Raw genomic sequence first — 22,042 nt, 5'->3', positions numbered from 1 at the left:
GTTTGAACCCATGTTGTTCAAGTGTCAATTGCATATGCTGTCATATGCATTCCTTTTGAATGGAATGGTGATCAAAAGAAAGCAGGGGTAGATACAGTAATAACAGAAAAAAAAAAAGCTTTAAGTCAAAAAGGCTAAAAGAAACAAAAAAGGACATTATATATTAATAAAAGGTATAATACAAAGAAATATAAATATTATAAACATTTACAGACCTAATAGCAGACCATCAAAATATATGAAGCAGAAACTAGTAGAATTTAAGGAAGAAATAAACAGTTTTACAATAATAGCTGGAGGTCTCAATACTCCTCTTTTAATAATGGATAGGACAACCAGACAGAAGAGAGGTAAGGATATAGAGAATTTACACAGCACGATAAACCAACTAGATCTGATAAACACTTTACCAAACAAGAACAGCATACATATTCTTCTCAAGTGCACATGGGACATTTTCCCAAAATAGACCATATGTTCAGCCACAAATTAAATCTCAATAGATTTAAAAAGATAAACATCATACACGGTATCTTCTCTGACTATACAGGATGAATTTAGAAATTGATAATATAAGTTAAACTTGAAAAGTCAAAAATTGTGGAAATTAAATGACACACTCAAACAACCAAGGGATCAAAGAAGAAATAATAAGAAAAATCAGAAAATACTTAGAGATGAATAAAAATAACATACCATGCAAAAAATCTGTGACACAGCAAGAGTAATGCTAAGAGGGAAATTTATAGCTATAAATGCTTACATTTAAAAAAAAAAAAAAGAGCTCAAATCAGCAACCTAACTTTACAACTTTGTAAACTAGAGAAAGAACAACAAGCATATCACAAAGCTAGCAGAGGAAGTAAATAAGAAAGATTAGAGCAAAAATCAACAAAATGGAGAAAAGAAAAACAGAGAAAAACAAGGAAACAAAAAAAAACATGATTCATTGAAAAGAAAAATGAAATTGAGAAACCTCTAACTATATGGACTAAGAAAAATAAATAAGTGAGTCTTATTTATAAGTGAGTAATTAATTACTCAAATCAGAAATGAAAGTTGTGGACCTTACTACTAATTCTTCAGAAATAAAATGATTATAAGAAAGTACTATTAACAATTGTATGCCAACATATTGGATATCCTAGATAAAATGTACAAATTCCCAGAATCACAAAACTTACCAAGACTGAATCACAAAAAATTATCTAAAATTTGAATACACCTATAACTTGTAAGGAGATTGAATCAGTAACCAAAAATATCTCCTGATAAGGAAAAATCTTAGGCTGGTCACGGTGGCTCACACCTGTAAGCCCAGCACTTTGGGAGGCCAAGGCAGTCAGATCACCTGAGGTCAGGAGTTGGAGACCAACCTGGCCAACATGGCGAAACCCCATCTCTACTAAAAATATAAAAATTAGCTGGTGTGGTGGCGGGTGCCTGTAATCCCAGCTACTCGAGAGGCTGAGGCAAGAGAATCACTTGAACCTGGGAGGTGGAGGCTGCAGTAAGCTGAGATTGTGCCACTGCACTCCAGCCTGGGCAACAGAGAGAGAGTCTCAAAAAAGAAAGAATGAAATAAAGAGAGAAAGAAAGAAACAGAGAGAGAGAGAGAACGAGAGAAAAAACGAGAGAAAGAAAGAAAGAGAAAGAAAGAAAGAAAGAAAGAAAGAAAGAAAGAAAGAAAGAAAGAAAGAAAGAAAGAGAAAGAAAGATCCTAGACTCGATGACTTTGCCAGTGAATTCTAACAAATATCTGAGGAAGAATTAATATCAAATTTTCTGAAACTTTTACAAAAAAACTGAGGAAAAAGAAACACTTCCTATCTCATTCCCCCAATACCAAGGCCAAATAAGATTCCACAAGAAAAGAGACCCATATTCCTTATGAACACTGATGTACAAATCCTCAACAAAATACTAGCAAATGGAATTCAGCAGCATATTAAAATGATTATGTGTCAAGACAAATTGGAATTTATTTCTGGAATCCAAAGATGGTTCAACAAATATTGATCAATGGAATAAGTGTCATTAATAAAATTAATGATACAAAACCCACATGATCATCTCAATTTATGCAGAAAAGGCATTTGACAAATTTAACACATTTTCATAATTTAAAAAACCCCTAACAAACTAAGAATAGAAGGAAGCTACATCAACACAATAAAAGCTGTATACATTACTTCATTTTGTGCTGCTATAAAAGACTACCAGACAGGATAATGTACAAACAAACAAACAAAAAAACCAACGTATGTCTCATCATTCTGGAGGCCAGGAATTCCAAGATCAAGGTGCCAGCAAGTTGGTATCCACTAAGAGCCCAGTTTCCATTTCTAAGATGGCATCTTGAAAACTACAACCTTCCAAAGAGGAGGAACACTATTCCTTACATGGAAGAAGAGTGGAATAGCCAAAAGGGCAGAGGGGGATGTCAAACGTGCCCTTTGATATCAGTCACCCTTCTCACCCATAAGAATGAAGCTCTCATAAGCTAGGCACTTCTTAAAGGTCCCCTCTTAATACTGTTAAAAATCACAATTATATTTTAATGTAAGTTTTGGAGGAGACAGACATTCAAACCATAGCATCACATATGAAAGTCATTATACTCAATGGTGAAAGACTAAAAGCTTTTCCTCTAAGATCAGGAACAAGGCAAGGATGCTTGCTTTCATCATTTATATTTACAATGGTATCAAAGTTCAAGCCAGAGAATTTGGGCATGCAAAATAAATTAAAAGCACCCAAATTGAAAAGGAAATAAAATGATTTACGTTCACAGATTATACGATCTGATAGAAAACCCTACACATTCCACTCACAAAAACCTGTTAGAATTAATAAAATCAGCAAAATAGCAAGATATAAAGTCAACATGCAAAATTCAGTTGCATTTCTATAAACTAACAATGAGCAATCTGAAACTCTAAAAAGGAAATTATTAAAACAATTCCATTTAAAAATAGCATCAAAATAATAAAATACTTAGAAATTAACCAAGGCGATGAAATTAAATTGTACAATGAAAACTACAAAACATTGTTGAAAGAAACTAAAGAAGACATAAATTAATTAAAACATTTCCCATGTTCATAAATTGGAATACTTAATATTACTAAAAAGTCTATATTACCTACAGTGTGATCTACAGATTCAATATGATCCCTATCAAAATCCCAATGACATTTTTTTAAAGAAGTAGAACAACTCACTTTAAAATTCACATGAAACTCTGAATAGTAAAAACTATCTTAAAAAGGAAGAACAAAACTGGAGGATTCACACTTTCTGATTTCAAAACTTATTATTAATACATATCTTCAATAATCAAAACAAGATGTCACTGGCATAAAGATTGACCTGTAGACAAATGGGAGAGAATAGAAAGTCCAAAGGTAAACTTTCACATATATGGGTCAAATGATTTTTGAGAAGGGCGCCAAGACCATTCAATGGAGAAAAGACAACCTTTACAACAAATGGTTCTGGGAAAAATAGACATCCATATGCAAAAACAATGAAGCTGGATCCTTTCCTTACAGCACAGAGAAAACTACCTCAAAATGCATCAAAAATGTAAATGTGAGGTCCAAAATAATAAAACTTTAGAATAAAATAGACAAAAAGCTTCTAGAATTATGGCTGGCAATGATTTACTGGATATGACACCACAGGCACAGGCAATCAGAGAAAAAATAGACAAGTATAAAATTTTTTAAATTTGTGCATAAAAATGTACTATCAAAAGAGTGAAATAGCATCCACAGAATTAAAGAAAGTATTTGCAAATCATCTACCTGACAAGAAGTAAATTTGGTGTCTGGTAAGAGCCCAGTCTCCACTTCTAACAAGAGATGTCTGACAAAGGATTAACATCCAGGATAGATAGAGGAGCCCTAAAACTAAACAACAAAATCAAACAGCCTAATTTAAACAATGGGCAAGAGACTTGAATAGACATTTCTCCAAAGAAGATATACAAATGTCCAAGAAGCACATGAAAAGATGCTCGGCTAGGTGTGGTGGCCCATGCCTGTAATCCCAGCACTTTGGGAGGCCAACGCAGGCAGATCACCTGAGGTCAGGAGTTCAAGACCAGCCTGACCAACATGGTGAAACCCTGTATCTACTAAAAATACAAAATTAGCTGGGCGTGGTGGTGCATGCCTGTAATCCCAGCTACTTGAGAGGCTGAGGCAGGAGAATCACTTGAACCTGGGAGGTGGAGGTTGAGCTGAGATTGCACCATTGCGCTCCAGCCTGGAAAACAAGAGCAAAACTCTATCTCAAAAAAAAAGAAAGAAAGTAAAGATGCTCAACATTACTAATCATTTGGAAAATGCAAATCAAAACTACAAGGCAATGCCATCTCACAATCATTAGGATATGACTATTAAAAAAACAAACTAACAAGTGTTGGTGAAGATGTGGAGAAAGTTAAACCTTTGTTCATTGTCAGTGGGAATATAAAATGGTGCAGCTGCTATGAAAAACAGTATGAATTTTTTTCAAAAAATTAAAAACAAAATTATCATATTATCCAGCAATTTAATCTCTGGAGATATATGCAGAAGAACTGAAAGTAGGGCCTCTAAGAGATATTTTTACACCTATGTTTATAGCAGCTAAAACGTGGAGGCAATCCAAGCATCCATCAATGGATAAATAGATCAGCAAAGTGCGGACCATACAATGGCATATTATTCAGTCGTAAAAATGAAGGAAAGTCTGGCACAGGCTACAATATAGATGAACCTTGAGGACAATATGCAAAGTGAAATAAAGCAGTCACAAAAAGATGAATGTGAGGTACCTAAGTAGTCAAAATCAGGGAGACAGAAAGTAGAATGGTTGTTGCCAGGGACTGAGGAGGGGGATGGGGAATTATTACTTAATGGGCATGAAGTTTCAGGCTTACAAGACAGAATTGTGGAGAGGGATAGTGGTGGTGGCTGTAGAATGTGATGAATATATTTAACACTCACTACAGACATAAGAATAGTTAAGATGATGAATTTCATGTGTATTTTACCACAATAAAAAATTGGGAAAAATACATTTCTTTAGCTTCTTACTATTATTTGTAATGGGGTTTCAGGTGGAGAGGGGCCCAGAACATGGGTCTCTTGCCCCAGTCCTGTCCAGGAAAGCAGAGATGGCTCACCCAATATATTGACTAGGATAAAAAATGAGGCATGCCCATCCTCCCACTTTTTTTTGGAGGGAGTCAGCTTAATAAGGTCAGCTCTTTTATATGTTGTGGTATTAGTCTGTTTTCACGCTGCTGTAAAGAACTGCCCAAGACTGGGTAATTTATAAAGGAAAGAAGTTTAATTGACTCAGATTTCCACAGGGCTGGGGAGACCACAGGAAACTTACAATCATGGTGGAAGGGTAAGCAAACATGTCCTTCTTCACATGTCAGTGAAAAGGAGAAGTACTGAGCAAAGGGGGAAAAACCCATCATAAAACCATCAGATCTCATGAGAATTCACTCATTATGATGAGAACACAATGAGGGTAACTGCCCCCATGATTCAATTACCTCCCACTGGGTCTCTCCCACAACCTGTGGGGATTATGGGAACTAATATTAGAGATGAGATTTGGGTGGGGACACAGCCAAACCATATCAAACAGCATGGGGGCAACCACCCCCATGATCCAATCACCTCCCACCAGGTCTTTCCCTAGACACATGGGGATTATGAGGATTACAATTCAAGATGAGATTTAAGTGGAGACATAACCAAACCAAATTATTCGGCCCAGCGCCTCTGAAATCTCATGTCTTCACATTTCGAAACACAATCATTCTTTTCCAACAGTCCCCCAAAATCTTAACTCATTCCAGCATTAACCCAAAAATCCAAGTCCAAAGTCTCATCTGAGACAAAGCAAGTCCCTTTGACCTATGAGACTGTAAAATCAAAAGCAAGTTAGTTACTTCCCAGACACAATGGGAGTAAAGACATTGGGTAAATACCCATTCCAAATGGGAGAAATTGGCCAAAACAAAGGGGCTACAGGCCCCAGATAAGTCCAAAATCCAGTGGGGCAGCCAAATCTTAAAGCTCCAGAATCATCTCATTTGACTCCATGTCTCACATCCCAGTCATGCTGATTAAGAGGTGCGCTCCCATGAACTTGCATAGCTCCACCCCTGTGGCTTTGCAAGGTACAGCCTCCCTCCCAGCTGCTTTCATGGGCTGGCACTGAGTGTCTGCAGTGCAAGTTGTTGGTGGATCTACCATTCTGGGGTCTGGAAGAGGGTGGCCCTCTTCTCACAGCTCCACTAGGCAGTGCTCCAGTGGGGACTCTGTGTGGGGGCTCCAAACCCACATTTCCCTTCTGTACTTCCATAGCAGGGTTTCTCCATGAGGGCTCCAATCCTGCAGCAAACTTCTGCCTGGACATTCAGCTGTTTCCATACCACCTCTGAAATCAAGGTGGAGGTTCCCAAATCTCAGTTCTTGACTTCTGTGCATCTGCAGACCCAACACTATGTGTAAACTGCCAAGGCTTGGGGTTTGCACCCACTTAAGCAATGGCCTGAGCTATATCTTGGCCCCTTTTAGCCACAGCTGGGATGCAGGGCACCAAATCCTGAGACTGCACAAAGCAGCAAAGCCCTGGGACCAACCCATAAAACCGCTTTTTCCTCCTAGGCCTCTGGGCCTGTGATGGGAGGCACTGCCATGAAGACCTCCGACATGCCCTGAAGACACTTTCCCCATTGTCTTGATGATTAACATTTAGCTCCTCATTACTTATGTAAATTTCTGCAGCCAGTTTGAATTTCTCCTCAGTTTATGTTTTCTATCACATTGTCAGGCTGTGAATTTTCTGAACTCTTATGCTCTGCTTCCCTTTTAAACATAAGTTCCAATTCCAAACCATATCTTCATGAATACATAAAACTTAATGCTTTTAAGAGCACCCAAGTCAAATCTTGAACACTTTGCTGCTTAGAAACTTCTTCCGCCAGATACCCTAAATCATCTCTCTCAAGTTCAAAATTCCATAGATCTCTAGGGTATAGGCAAAATGCTGCCAGTCTCTTTGCTAAAGCATAACAAGAGGGACCTTTATTCCAGTTCACAAAAAGTTTCTTATCTCCATCTGAGACCACGTCACCCTGAACTTCATTATCCATTTCACTATCAGCGTTTTGGTCAAAGCCATTCAACAAGTTTCTAGGAAGTTCCAAACTTTCCCACATCTTCCTGTCTCCTTCTGAGCCCTCCAAACTCTTCCAACCTCTGCCTGTTACCCAGTTTCAAAGTTGCTGTAAAGATACCCAAAGGGGTTTACCTGACTCACAGTTCTGCAGTACTGGGGACGCCTCAGGAAACTTATGATCATGGCAGAAGGGAAAGCAAACATGTCCTTCTTCACATGATGGCAGGAGGAGAATTGCTGAGAAAAAGGGGGAAATTCCCTTATAAAACCATCAGATTTTGTGAAAACCTACTTGCTAGCATGAGAACAGCATGGAGGTAACCACCACCATGATCCAATTACCTGCCACCAGGTCCCTCCCATGACACATAGGGATTATGGGAACTACAGTTCAAGATGAGATTTGGGCGGGGACACAGCAAAACCATATCAGCTGTCAACTAAATATTAACTTTGGTGGGGCAGGATCTGCATTTTGAGGGTAAATTCAGGAGAATGTTAACAAGCTCTTTTGCCAGATATCTCAGTCTGCTCAGGCTGCTATAACAAAATAACATAGATGAGGGGCCTAAACACAGATTTGTAATTCTCACAGTTCTGTAGGCTTGGAAATCCAAGATCAACTTGTCAATTTGGTTGAGTTCTGGTGAGGGCTCTCTTGCTGGCTTGTGGAAGGCTACCTTCTGACTTTGTGCTCATATGGACTTCCCTTGGCACATGTAGACAGAAAGCTCTCTCTTTCTTCTTCTTTTATATGTCTCCAATCTTAGAGAATTAGGACTCCACCCTTATGACCTCATGTAACCTAATTTCCTCCTAAAAGGCCTATATCCAAACCCAGTCGTATTGGGGGTTGGGCCTTCCACATATAAATTTTGGGGAAATACAAGTGCTTCATAATATTCTGCCCTTGGCCCCTGTACACTCATATTCTTCTTACATGTAAAATATATTCATTCCATCCAAACAGACACAAAAGTCTTAACTCCTTCCAGCATCAACTCTAAAGTCTAAAAGTCCAAAGTCTCATCTAAAGCTCTATCTGTTAACCTTTGAAAACGAAAGTTATATTTTTCCAAATTACAATGGTAGGACAAGCATAGCATAGACATTCCCATCCCAAAAGGGAGAAATGGGAAAGAAGGAAGGGGTGACAGGTCCCAAGCAAGCCCAAAACCTAGCAAGGCAAACTCCATTTAATTTTAAGGTTGGAGAACAACCCTCTCAGCTTCATGCCCTGCCTTCAGGCCCACTGGGGTGGCAGCAGCATCTCCATGACTTGGAGAGTGGTCCCTCCCAAGGCACTGAGCAGGGGCATTTCTGACCCACCAAAGCCAGACAAGCTGTACCCTGTGAAACCAAATGGGAACTTGCGCTCCCTGATGGGCCTGTGGTGGGAGTGGCAGCCCTGCTCACTGCTGAATCATCTTCAGGATCATTCCCTTTTCTTGAGAAATAGTGCACATTTACAGCCAAAGAGCCCTATAGTCCTATTTTATAGACTCCAAGGCACCTGACAGGTTTCCTTCATTCTGTTCCTCCTCTTTCTCTGTTCCCATTAGTTTACACTGGCAATGTCTCCACTGGTATAATCCCATCTCTATTCCCAGTATCTGCCAAGATAGTTGATTAAGTCCATGAGTTGCACCCATAACCTCTTTAACAAATTTTTTTTAGCCACACCCTTAGTGGTCTTTTTAGAACAAGCTTTCCTTTTTTTTTTTTGCCATATTGATAGACTAATAATTTTCTAAATCTTCATTTTACTATAAGCAATCAGGAGGAACCATGTCATTCCTTCAATTGTTTGCTCAGAAATCTCCTCAGCTAAATATCCAATTCCACTGCTCACAAGTCCTACTTTGCACAAAATACTAGAATACAATTCAGCCAATTTCTTTGTTCCTTTATAACACAGACCATCTTTCCTCCAATTTTCAGTAACATTATTTTCACTTCCATTTGAGACCCCACCAGATGGCCTCTAACATTCCTGTTTTTACCCACATTCTGTTCATAATTATTTACGTTCCCTCTCAGATGATAGAAGCTTTCTCTCCAGCTCTCCTGTTTCCTTTCAGAACCCTCAACAGAGTCACTATTATTGTTTGCATCTCCAGCATGCACATCACAACTCCCCCAGACTCTATCCATCACTCTTTCAATGCCACTTCCACATTTGTAAGTATTTGTTACAGCAGCAGCACTCTACTTCCTGTTACTAAAATCTTAGTTCAAGCTGCTGTAACAAAATACCATATACTAGCAGACTCGAAAAATATAAATTATCATTTTCAGTTCTGGAGCTAGAAGTCTGAGACCTAGCTGCCAGGATGGCCACATTCTGGTGAGGGCTTGCATGGTTGCCTTCTCACTGTGTCCTCATGTGACCTTCTATCAGTTTACACGTGAGTGGGGAGAGAGAGAGACAGACAGAAGAGAGATCTTTCTTCCTTTTCTTACAAAGCCAACAATTCTGTCAGATTAGGACCTCACCTCTATGAACTCTTTTAACCTTAATCACCTCCCAAAAGCCCTATCTCCAAATATAGTGATGTCAGGGGCTAGAACATCAACATAAATATTTTGGGGGAAAGGAGCATGCAATGTGATCCATAGCACAAGATGTGGCTTTATGGGCTTTTTAAATAATAAAGGTGGCATTCTGCTCTCATTCTGTCTGACTCCTGTATTTAACCCTAATCAGCCTCTGAACTCAGACAGGGGAAATGAGTTCTCTTTATACCTCTGCCAGCACCTCAGACCCACTAAGTGCAGCCACATGGGGCTTTCGCTCTTGCAGGTGGTTGATAGTGGCTTTTCCATTTACTATGTCTCTCAGCAACATCTAAATTTAGAAGCTAGCTAGTTGAGTCCGAGGCTGACTACAGAGTCTTCTTGGTGCAGTTCTAGTCATATTAAGTTGGTACAAAAGTAACTGTGGTTTTTGTCACTGCAGTGGCAAAACCTGCAATTACTTTTGCACCAAAGTAATAAATCAGCATCAGGTCTAAGAATACAGAGCTAGAGCCATAGCTGCAAATCTCAGTCTTTATCCTGACCCATGAGTCTGCACGCTTGTTCACAGCCAATAGTCATCTCCCACAAGGCCTCAGGTTGGTTCCAAACTTCTTAATTACACAAGAATTGGGAATACTTCATTTCAGAGATGCCAGGGTTTTTTTTTTTTTTTTTTTTTTTTTTTTTTTTTGGTCCTCAAAGAGTAGTAGATTTTATTTTTTAAAATTAAAATGAGGTAGGAGTCATTTTCATGAGTTTGATTTTAAAACCATTAAGAAAAAGGAAAAGGGAATAAAATTATTTCCGTTCTAAAGGCTAATGAGGCAAGTTTTAAAATGTCCATGGCTTGAATACTATGTCATCTGAAAACAGGTGTCCATAGAAAAGAACCACAGTTGTATGACAAATGTTCTAGCCTCTTAACTTACTAGAGTAAGTATTCCCTGACTACCTTGGCCTCTCCAAAACTGTCACATTTTTTCTTTTGTAAGACATTGCTAGTTTTAAGGTGTCCCAATAATATCTTAGGTGATGTCTTAGTCCATCTGGGCTGCTATAAAAAATACCTTAGACTGAGTAATCTATAAAAACAGAAATGTATTGCTCAGTTCTGGAGGTTGGGAAGTCCAAGATCACGGCACCAGCAGATTTGGTGTCTGGTGAGGGCTGCTCTTTGCTTCCAAGATGGTGCATCTTGCTGCTTCCTCACATGGCAGGAGGGGCAGGAGCATGCCCTCCAACCTCACTTAGAAGGTGTTATTCCCACTCATGAGGGTGGAGACCTCACGACTTAATCATCTTTTAATACTATCACATTGGGTATTAGGTTCTAACACATGAAATTTGAGGGGACACCATCATTCAGCCCATAGCAGATCATGTATTATTAATCCATCAGTAGCTTCCTAAGTTGATCATTTTTGGATGATCAATCTATCAGTTGCTTCCCAGGCTGATCATTTTTAGATTACCAATCTATCAGTAGCTTCCTAGGCTGAAGATTTTTAGATGATCAATCTATCAGTAGCTTCCTAGACTGATCATTTTTAGATTGACATTGATAGAGCTTTGCTTTCATAATTGATTAAGTGAATCAAACATTAAAAAAAACAGAAATAACAATAACAGGACTTTTTTGGGCTTATTTCACACTGGCAAAGGCCTGAGTCTGCTAGACACATATACACATAAAATCTCCTATGTTAGAGAAGACTTGCAGAGCCATTAGAACAAGCACAGAGTAGCATCTAGACCTTTTATTACTTGGTTAAAATTTTAAAATATTTTCTCTAGTTTTTTTGCAGTGATTACCAACACAGGTCCTAGAGTCAAACTTTGGTTCTCCCATACATTTGCTACATGATTTGAGGGAAGTTACTTAAATTCTCTTTACCTCAGTTTAGGACAATTATTGGGGTAATAATATTACCCATCTAAAAGTTGTAAGGATTGAATTAGTTTATATAAAGCATTTATCACAATACCAGACACACAGAAAGCACTACGTAAATGTTATGATTTAAATGATAGATATAGATAAGAAAGAAAAAAATGTGAAATTTTCAGACTGAGTATACAACTTACTCCTATTCCTATGAGTAATAAACTAGTATTTATAGAGCAGAGTTTGGCCTGAATGAGCACATTATTCTGGAGGGAGAAATTAATTATTTCAAGGCTAAAAAACATATCTGATTTCATGTTGGAGTGAAACTGCATTTATTTAAAAGTCCCAAAATAAATTTACCCTCATAGACATGTCAAATTTAAAATTTCTCCTTAACTGGATTATATCAGAGACAACAATGTTAAGCCACACACATTCTAGACTTCTTTTTAAGTGAGGCTTATCTGTTTTAAATAACTCAGTCTGCAAAACACTGCTACAAATTTCATACTAATGACATATTGGAACATTAATAACTTGCCTAGGACAGCTCTTGAAACAACATAAAAATACTTTTCAGATAGCTGTGGCACTTCTATTTCCAAATGCTTGAACCATTAAGAAAAAGAAAATGGCAATGAAGAAAAAGCAACAAAGTCCAGCAGATAAACATATTAGGACTTATTCACGTGAATACACGTCGAATTTGGCTAGGAACCAGATCTCTTAATGTCCAGTCCCTGTCCACGTAAACAGAAGACGTGCCACTTGACCCAGCTCTCTGTCCACATCAGCTCATCCTAATGACATATTGGAACATTAATAACTTGCCTAGGACAGCTCTTGAAACAACATAAAAATACTTTTCAGATAGCTGTGGCACTTCTATTTCCAAATGCTTGAACCATTAAGAAAAAGAAAATGGCAATGAAGAAAAAGCAACAAAGTCCAGCAGATAAACATATTAGGACTTATTCACGTGAATACACGTCGAATTTGGCTAGGAACCAGATCTCTTAATGTCCAGTCCCTGTCCACGTAAACAGAAGACGTGCCACTTGACCCAGCTCTCTGTCCACATCAGCTCATCCCCAGAGGCAAGTGCACTTGGAGACTGAAGACTGACAAAAGGTAAGGAGGCTCAGGGTTGGTTGCCTGCAGGACTCAATTGACTAGTTGTGAGCTTTATTTTATGGAAAATGGGGCTGCAGAAAATGGGCAATGAGTTATTTTTAAAGAGACTTTTTAAGAGACATAGAGACATTAGGAGAGTCTCTTGGCAAGGTGACAACCAAGAATGAGAAAAAAGGAAAACTCTCCAAATGTCTCTTCAGTGAGAAAGAAAAGGTGCTGTAATAATTTAGAGGGAATGAGTAACTCAGTGGCAAGAGACAGAAACCCACCTTGCACTAGTTTAGCAGAAAGATATTTTATTGTATGGTTATTGGAATGTCTAAAGGAGCTAAAGAAAAAAACAGATTTGGGGGTTTGGGGAAAACCAGAGCTGTAGATGTAAGAATCACCAATACTTCATTTCAGTTTCATCACCTGGGTCTATTCACTGATAGGTGTTCTCCTTACACTTCTTTCTCTTTGGAAACCATGTGTCTCCAGTTCTGTAATCCACATGGCAAGAGAAAACAAAATGAGCAAGCAAAACAAACAGCAACAAAAAGCCGGGATCTCCTCAGCTATCAGGTTTCAACTTTGGCCTCTGCTTGTCTGTTTCAGCTTCAAAATTTAGCCCAACTGGGGCCAGGTGTCAGTCATAGCTGCCCCCATGGTAACTGTGTGTGGCGAATGGAAGTTTCCCAGAAAAGCAATAAGCTGAAAGGCAAGCTATGAAGGAAAGGAACAAATCTTTTCTAAAAGAAATTAGGATATCCCCATAGAGTAAATCTGTAATCACAGGGCTTCCCTTATGCAAGTTTTCAGTTTTAATTTATGCTGTCTATGTGATTCAAATATAACCAACTCAAGAAACTAACAAAAACAAAGAAATATGGTGTTGCCTAGTAATATTCCTGGAGCACCTACAGAAGCAAACCTAGAGCTTCCTGGAGGTCACATTCTCAGGTAAAGTCACAGGCAATCCTTAAGGATAAACTCTGCTAAAGATCATCTCTCCATGAATTAGAGTTAGTTGACAATAAACAGCAGAAACAAGGTACTAAGAACTTCAGACAATATAACTGTAATATGTAGTCTTTAAATAAATTTTGTTTTATTATTAGAAACACAGTAAAAGAAAAAGACATTAGTTATAATAGAAATGCAAGTGAAGTCATTGATGGTAAACATTTAATTCATGGGTGAAGACCTGCTAAGAAATAGCTGAAGAGAGAATTAGGGAATTGGAAAACTGATATAAAGAAATCATTGAGAATGTAACTCAGAGTTGAGAGGATGGAAAATGTGCAAGAGAGTTCAGATAACAGACTAATCCCAATATTCATTTAGCAGGAATTCTACAATTTAAAAAAACAGTGAGAAAAGATAAAAAGGAATAATAATGAGCAGAATTATTAAGAAATAAATTAAGAAATAATTAAGAAAAAAATCATTATTAAGGAAACAAAGTGAGTTCCAGGAAAGATAAAAATAAACCTAGATGTAAATTACTAGCAAATCTCTCATATAGGACATGCAATAATCTTTCTAAATCAATGGGCTTCATTCTGAATCTATATGACATGGCAGTCTGCTCTTGATAAATAAAGTGCCCACCCCATTCACAGAAATTCAGTTTCAGATAGTGTTCAGTGAGGTACAACAAGTGTAGAGGAGGGCCCTGAGTGACTCTGAGGTCTAGCAAGAATCAAGACACACTTTTTAATATATTACTCTTTTCTCCACTTTAAACATTACTGTCAGTTGTTGGCCATCAACTTTGTCATGGTGTCCTTCATTGAAAATAATTCTGTAACTACATTACATTTTTTTGTCTCATGTTTTATACTTTTCAAGTTTTATTTCAAAAATTTTTTCACAAGCACAGTGTTTACAAAAATATTATCCTACATTTTCTTCTACTTATTGATTGATTAATTCATTTTGAAATGCAGTTTTGCTCTTTCACCCAGGCTGGAGTGCAGTGGCACAGTCTCAGCTCACTGCAACCTCCACCCTCCCTGGATTCAGGCAATTCTCCTGCCTCAGCCTCCCAAGTAGCTGGGATTATAGGCACCTCCCACTATATCTGGCTAATTTTTGTATTTTTAGTAGAGACAGGTTTTTGCCATGTTAGCCAGGCTGATCTCAAACTCCTGACCTCAGGTGATCCACCCGCCTCAGCCTCCCAACGTTCTAGGATTAGAGGTGTGAGCCATTGCAGCTGGCCTCTTCTACTTACTTATAGTTTTACCTTTCAATTGAGATATTTAAATCACATATTTAAATAGAAATAGTTTTATCTTTCACAATGGAGAGAGCCAGTTTTTCTCTAAACATTGTACCAAATAACCCATCTTTTCCCCATTATTTTGTGCTTCCATATTTAAAATGTATCAAGCCTGAAAATATACATGGGTCTCCCTCTGAATTCTCTGGCTTAATTGCAGTTCTTGAGCCACTGCTCCATGTTTTTATTTCTGTGTCTTCAAAAGCATTTTTTATTCTCTAATAGGGAAAATATAAAGTTGACTTTACCTTTTATGGACCTTTCTTCTCCTACATATTTTTTGGAATAAGTTTACTGAGTTCTACTGGCATTTTGATGGAAACTGCAGTGAATTATGCATTAATGGAGAATTGACATTTTTATAACATTAAGCTGTAACTTAAGCTATGGAATTATATGGAATGCTACTCAGATCTTCTATGCAGTTGTTGGGAGAAAAGCTGAGTGTTGGGAGAGAAGCTGAGGCAGGGCTTGCATGTCTGACATAATGTAAAAGAGTCTTGGAACATGTCCGGGGTTCAGGGTCTAAAACCCCTCATGGCCTTTGGAACACCAAGCTCTGTGCTAAAGGGTGGGAGGCTATCCTGATGCACCATAATCTAAGCCCAGGGCATAAAACCCTTCGTGGCTTTGATAGAATCCAGGGCTCCTGGCTCTGGAATGTGTCTAGACTTGCTGGCTCCTTGCTCCTTGCTCTCCCAGGGTCGATTGTGTCTTGAGTTAAAAGAACCTGCTCTCCATTATCTCAAGTAGCAGAGCATATGCTAAACCATCATAGCTGTAAATCATGTGCTTAATGCAATGCTCCCTTTCAACTCCACATTGTCACCACTTCTTTGTTTGATCACCAATAAATAGTCTGGGCTTCCAGAGCTCAGGGCCTTCATAGCCTCCATACTCGCATTGGCCCCCTGGACCCACTTTCTCTTTTAAACTGTCTTTTCTCATTCCTTTGGCTCCGCCAGACTTTGTCACCCCCATGACCTGGTGTTGGGTTTGATCACCCCAAAAGCAGTTTATTAGAGATTTAAATTTTTCCCCATGGCTATTTTTTTTAGTTAAGTTCCTAGATACTTTCAAGTATGAGTTGCCATTATAAAGGAAATCTTATTTTTAAGTTTACTTAGTTATTGTTAGTGTAATTATTGTTGTAACTAGATATCGCATGCAGTGACCTTGTTGAATTAGGTTAGTTATAATAGCATAATAATTCTGTTGGTCTTTCAAGCTAAATTAATCAAATCATCTCGCAAACAATGAAAGTTTTGTCTCTATCAGTCATCACTCTTGTTTGTCTTTCTTTGTTATATTGGATAGGATCTCCAGTATTGTGTCAAAAGGAGTTGTAAAAATGATATTTGTGTCTTTTAAAAAAACCTGTATCTTTGTCATGCTCTTTAATAAGAAAATACATTTAATGAAATACATTTAATGAAAATAAAATTTCATTAAATACAAGATTTACTGTAAGCTTTGTCATAGCAACTAAACAGATTCAGATGAAGAATCTCCTTTTTATTCCTACTTTGCTAGATTTCATTTTAAATCCTAAACAGGAACAAAAGCAAATGCTTCTTCAGCATCTACTGAGATAAGAAAGTATCTTCTCCTTACTATATCAAAGTAGTGAATCAAGTCATTAGATTTTCTGATGCTTAGCTGACCTTGAGTTTGGAGTAAACCCCACTTAGTCAAGATGCATTTTAAGAGCACAGCTGAATTCAGTTGGCTCTTGTTTTATTAGGATTTATACAATTTTGTTCATAACTGAAGTGGGCCCATAATTGCCTTTTTGCATTTTATTAGCTGGTGTTCAAATAAAACCTACCCCATTCCCACTGTGAAAACAAATGTAATTCTTATATATCCCTCTGGTGGGAAGGTATAATTGCACAGGTGCTTGGAAAACAGTTTAGCAGTTTCTTAATTTTTTTAAATTTGTTTTTAATTTGAGACAGAGTCTGGCTCTGTTGACCAGGCTGGAGTGCAGTGGTGTGATCTCAGCTCACTGAAACCTCCGCTTCCTGGGATCAAGCAATTCTTGTGCCCCAGCCTCCCAAGCAGATGGGACAACAGGCATGCACTACCATGACCAGCTAATTTCTGTATTTTTAGTACAGACACGGTTTCTCCATGTTAGCTAGGCTGGTCTTGAACCCCAAGCCTCAAGTGATCCACCCACCTTGGCCTCCCTATGAGATTACAGACGTGAGCCACTGTGCCTGGCCTGTTTGGCAGTTTCTTATAAAGTAAAACATACAAATAATACACGACCTAGAAATCCTGTATGTATTTATTCAATAAAAATATGCATTCATTCAAAGAACTGTTCATGAATGTTTCTAGCAGCTGCAATCATAATAGATAAAAATTAGAGCCAGTCAAAACATCCACACACCGGCAAATGAATACACAAAGTGTGACATATCTATGCAATGGAACATGACTTGGCAATAAAAAAAACTACTGATACATAAACAAATCTCAAACGTACTATGCTCATGAAGGAACACACACACTAAGTGCACACCGCACTTTCCAACTTACATGACTGCCTGAAATAACAAGATTGGAGGCACAGAAGTGAAGCCAGGGTTAGCCAGTGACTGGGGGTTGGAGGTGACTACAAGCGGGGCCATGAGATCTTTCTGGGTGGGGGTGTTCTTCATCCTGACTGTGGTGGAGGTCACATGATGACTCAGCTATAAATTCTCATTTACTTATGCAACACAAGAATGAATCTTGCTGCATATAAATTATATATCAATAAGCCTTCATTTAAAAAAATACTACCACATGTTGGACAAAGTAATGCAGATAATGGAAGCTGGCAAAAGATTATTCAAAAGAAATTATGTCAAAAATTCTTGTTGAGTAATAAAATATGATTTTGCATTTTAAGCCATGTAAAAGATGGCACTAACAAAATAATGTTGCTTGTATCTCAGGTGAAGTGGGGCATATATGTACAGTAATACTTTATTATGAAGAATTATAAGCCTATATCACAAACTAATTCTTAAAACTCTAGATATTTAAATGCCCAAAGAAAAAAAAAAGATGGCTTTTCTTTACCATATCACACACCTTATGTGCCCCCAATAAAGCAATCTTAAAAAACAATGATTAAAAACCATATGGAGCTACAGTAACTAAAACAACATGGTACTGGTAAAAAAACAACAACAATAACAGCAGCAAAAAAACCAGACACATAGACCAATACAACACAATGGAAAATTCAGAAAGAAAGCCACACATCTAAAACCATCTGATCTTTGGCAAGGCTGACAAAACAAGCAATGAGGAAAAGACTCCCTATTCAATAAATGGTGTTGGAATAACTGGCTAGCCATTTGCAGAAGACTGAAGCTGGACTCCTTTCACCATATATGTAAATTAATTCAAAATGGACTACATATTTAAATGTAAGACTGCAAACTATTAAAATCCTGAAAGACAACCTAGGAAATACTCTTCTTAACTTTGTCCTTGGCAAATAATTTTTGGCTCAGTCCCTTAAAGCAACTGCAACAAAAGCAAAAATTGACAAATGGGACCTAATTAAATGAAAGAGCTTCTGTACAGCAAAAGAAACTCTCAACAGAGCAAAAAGACAATCTTTTGACAGATGAAAATTATGCATATTGGACAGAGCCTAATACCCAGAATCTATAGGGAATTTCAAGAAGCAAAAACAAATAACCTCATTAAAAAATGGGCAAAGGGCACGAATAGACACATCTCAAAAGAAGACATACAAGTGGCCAATAAACAAATGAAAGAAATGTTCATTATCAGAAATCATCAGGGAAATGTAAATCAAAACTACAATGATATACCATCTCATACCAATCAGAATGGCTATTATTAAAAAGCCAAAAAACAGAAAACTGACTTTAAACCAACAAAGATCAAACAAGACAAAGAAGGACATTAAATTATGGTAAAGGATTCAATTTAACAAGAAAAACTTAACTGTCTGAAATATACATGCACTCAAGACAGGAGCATCCAGATTCTAATGATTTAGGCATCTAGATTTTATATGGTGACAATTAAACAAAATGTGTTTATGATATAAAAATGAATGAAATAAAATCCAATTTAATAAGTTATTATTTCTCATTTTGAACCATGTATCTAAAATGATATATGCTTATTAGCTGCTTTATAACTACTTATCAGCATTCTGTCAATCATGAAGTCATTTCTTTTAACTTTTATTTTAACTTCAGGGTTACAAGTGCAGGTTTGTTACATAGGACAACTTGTGTCATGGGAGTTTGCTGTAGAGATTATTTCATCACCCAGGTATTAAGTCTAGTACCCATTAGTTGTTTTTCCTGACTGTCTCCCTCCTTCCCCCCCCTACTGTTGAGTACATCCCAGTGTCTGTTGTTCCCCTCTATGTGCCGTCAAGTTCTCATCATTTAGCTCCCACTAACATGTAAGAATATTCAGTGTTTGGTTTTCTGTTCCTGTATCAGTTCACTAAGGATAGTGGCCTCCAGCTCCACCCATGTTCCTGCAAAGGACATCATCTCATCCTTTTTTATGGTTGCATAGTATTCCATGGTATATATGTACCACATTTTCTTTACCCAGTTTATTACTGGTATGCATTTATGTTGATTCCATGTCTTTGCTATTGCAAATAGTGCTGTAGTGAACATACATGTGCATGCGTCTTTATAATAGAATGATTTATATTTCTTTGGGTATATACCAAGTAATGGGATTGCTAGGTTGAATAGGAATTTTCTCTTTAGGTTTGTGAGGAATCACCACACTGTCTTTCACAATGGTTGAACTAATTTTATGCTCCACAACCTCGACAACATCTGTTTTTGTTGAATTTTTAATGATTGCCATTCTGACTGGTATGAGATGGTATCCCATTATGGTTTTGATTTGCATGTCTCTTAGAATCAGTGATGTTGAGCACAAAGCAAGTTCTTAGAGACCTTCAAAGAGATTTAGTCTCTCGCACAATAACAGTGGGAGACTTCAACACCCCACTGACAGTATTAGACAGGTCATCAAGGCAGAAAATTAACAAAGATACTCAGGACTTGAACTCAACACTAGACCAAAGGGACCTGATAGATAGCTACAGAACGCATCACCCTGAAAAGACAGAATATACATTCTTCTCATCACCACATGTCACATACTCAGAAATCAATCACACAATCATACATAAAATAATTCTCAATGAATGCAAAATATTGAAATCATACCAACCACTCTCTCTGACCACAGCTCAATAAAAATAGGAATCAAGACTAAGAAAATTGCTCAAAACCATACAATTAGACGGAAATTAAACAACCTGCTCTTGAATGACTTTTGGGTAAAGAATAGAATGAAGGCAGATGTCAAGGAGTTCTTCAAAACTAATGAGAAGAAAGATACAACACACTAGAATCTCTGGCACAAGCTAAGGCAGTATTAAGAGGGAAATTTATAGCACTAAACACCCACATCAAAAAGGTAGAAATATCTCAAATTAACCAATGAACATCACAACTAAAGGAACTAAAGAAGCAAGGGCAAACCAACCCTAAATCTAGCAGAAGACAAGAAATAACCAAAATCAGAGCTGAACTGAAGGAGATTGAGACACAAAAAAAATTCAAAAGATTAACAAATCCAGAAGTTGGTGTTTTGAAAAAATTAATTAGACTGCTAGCTAGACTGATAAGAACAGAGAAGATCCAAATAAACACAATCAGAAATGATAAGAGAGATATTGCCACTAACACCACAGACATACAAACAACCATCAGAGACTACTATGAATACCTCTAAGCATATGAACTAGAAAATCTAGAAGAAATGGATAAATCCCTGGGCACATACATCCTCCCAAGACTAAATCAGAAAGAATCTGAACCAATAACAAGCTCTGAAATTCAACTGGTAATAAATAGCCAGCCAACCAAACAAAGCTCAGGACCAAATGTTTTCAAAGCTAAGTTGTACCAGACGTATAAAGAAGAGCCAGTACCATTCCTACTAAAACTTCTCCAAACAATTTAGGAGAAGGGACTCCTCCCCAACTCATTATATGATGCCAGCATCATCCAGATACCAAAACATGGCACACACACACACACACACACACACACACACACACACACACACAGAAAACTTCAGGCCAGTATCATTGATGAGCATTGATGCAACAATCCTGAACAAAATACTAGCAAACCAAATCCAACAGCACATCCAAAAGCTAATCCACCACAATCTAGTAGGCTGCATCCCCAGATGCAAAGTTGGTTCACCATACACAAATCAATAAATGTGATTCATCACATTAACAGAACTAAAGATAAAAATGCATGATTATCTCAATAGATGCCGAACAGGCTTTAAATAAAATTCAACATCTTTTTATATTTAAAAATCTCAGTAAACTAGGTACTGAAGGAACATACCTCAAAATAATGAGAGCCATCTATGACAAACCCACAGCCAACATTGTACTGAATTGACAAAAGCTGGAATCATTCCCCTTGAAAACTGGCACAAGACAAGGATGCCCTCTCTCACTATTCCTATTCAACATAATATTGGAAGTCCTGGCCAGAGCAATCAGGCAAGAGAAAGAAATACAAGTCATCCAAATAGGAAGAGAGGAAGTAAAACTATCTTTGTTTGCAGATAACATGATTCTATATCTAGAAAATCCTACAGTCTCACCCCAGAAGCTCCTTGATCTGATAAACAGCTTCAGCAAAGTTTCAGAAAATAAAATCAACATACAAATATCACTAGCATTCTTACACACCACCAACAGCCAAACCAAGAGCCAAATCATGAGTGAACTCCCATTCAAAATGGCCTTAAAAAGAATAAAATACCTAGAAATACAGCAAACCAGGGAGGTGAAAGACATCTACAATGAGAATTACAACTACTGTTAAAAGAAACCAGAGAGAAACAAATGAAAGAAAAAACATTCCATGCTCATGGATAGGAAGAATCAATATCATTAAAATGGCCATACTGCCTAAAGCAATGTACAGATT

The 22,042-nt window shown here is 37.6% G+C and overlaps 1 protein-coding gene and 1 long non-coding RNA gene across 16 annotated transcripts in view; one reads left to right on the top strand and one right to left on the bottom strand.

Moving 5' to 3' along the window:
• The window catches only part of LOC105487638 (WD repeat domain 27), a 304,221-nt gene that overhangs the window by 63,566 nt on the left and 218,613 nt on the right, over nt 1-22,042 (bottom strand). The window contains exon 25 of one of the 15 annotated variants that reach the window (XM_071096153.1): nt 7,327-7,431. The exons of 13 other annotated variants lie outside the window; for them this stretch is intronic. In XM_071096153.1, the coding sequence (XP_070952254.1) occupies nt 7,327-7,431 (105 nt within the window). The remainder of the gene's footprint in view (nt 1-7,326; nt 7,432-22,042) is intronic. One more of the 15 variants, XM_071096154.1, reaches the window with a different exon arrangement.
• The window catches only part of LOC139363255 (uncharacterized), a 54,581-nt gene continuing 45,075 nt past the window's right edge, over nt 12,537-22,042 (top strand). Inside the window, exon 1 of the long non-coding RNA XR_011623224.1 lies at nt 12,537-12,733. This is a non-coding gene — a long non-coding RNA (uncharacterized lncRNA). The remainder of the gene's footprint in view (nt 12,734-22,042) is intronic.

Source organism: Macaca nemestrina, chromosome 5, assembly GCF_043159975.1.
Source record: "Macaca nemestrina isolate mMacNem1 chromosome 5, mMacNem.hap1, whole genome shotgun sequence".
In the NCBI taxonomy this organism is placed as follows: Eukaryota; Metazoa; Chordata; class Mammalia; order Primates; family Cercopithecidae; genus Macaca; species Macaca nemestrina.
Note: the sequence above shows the minus strand (reverse complement) of the source record. Positions and strands in the feature narration are given on the sequence as shown.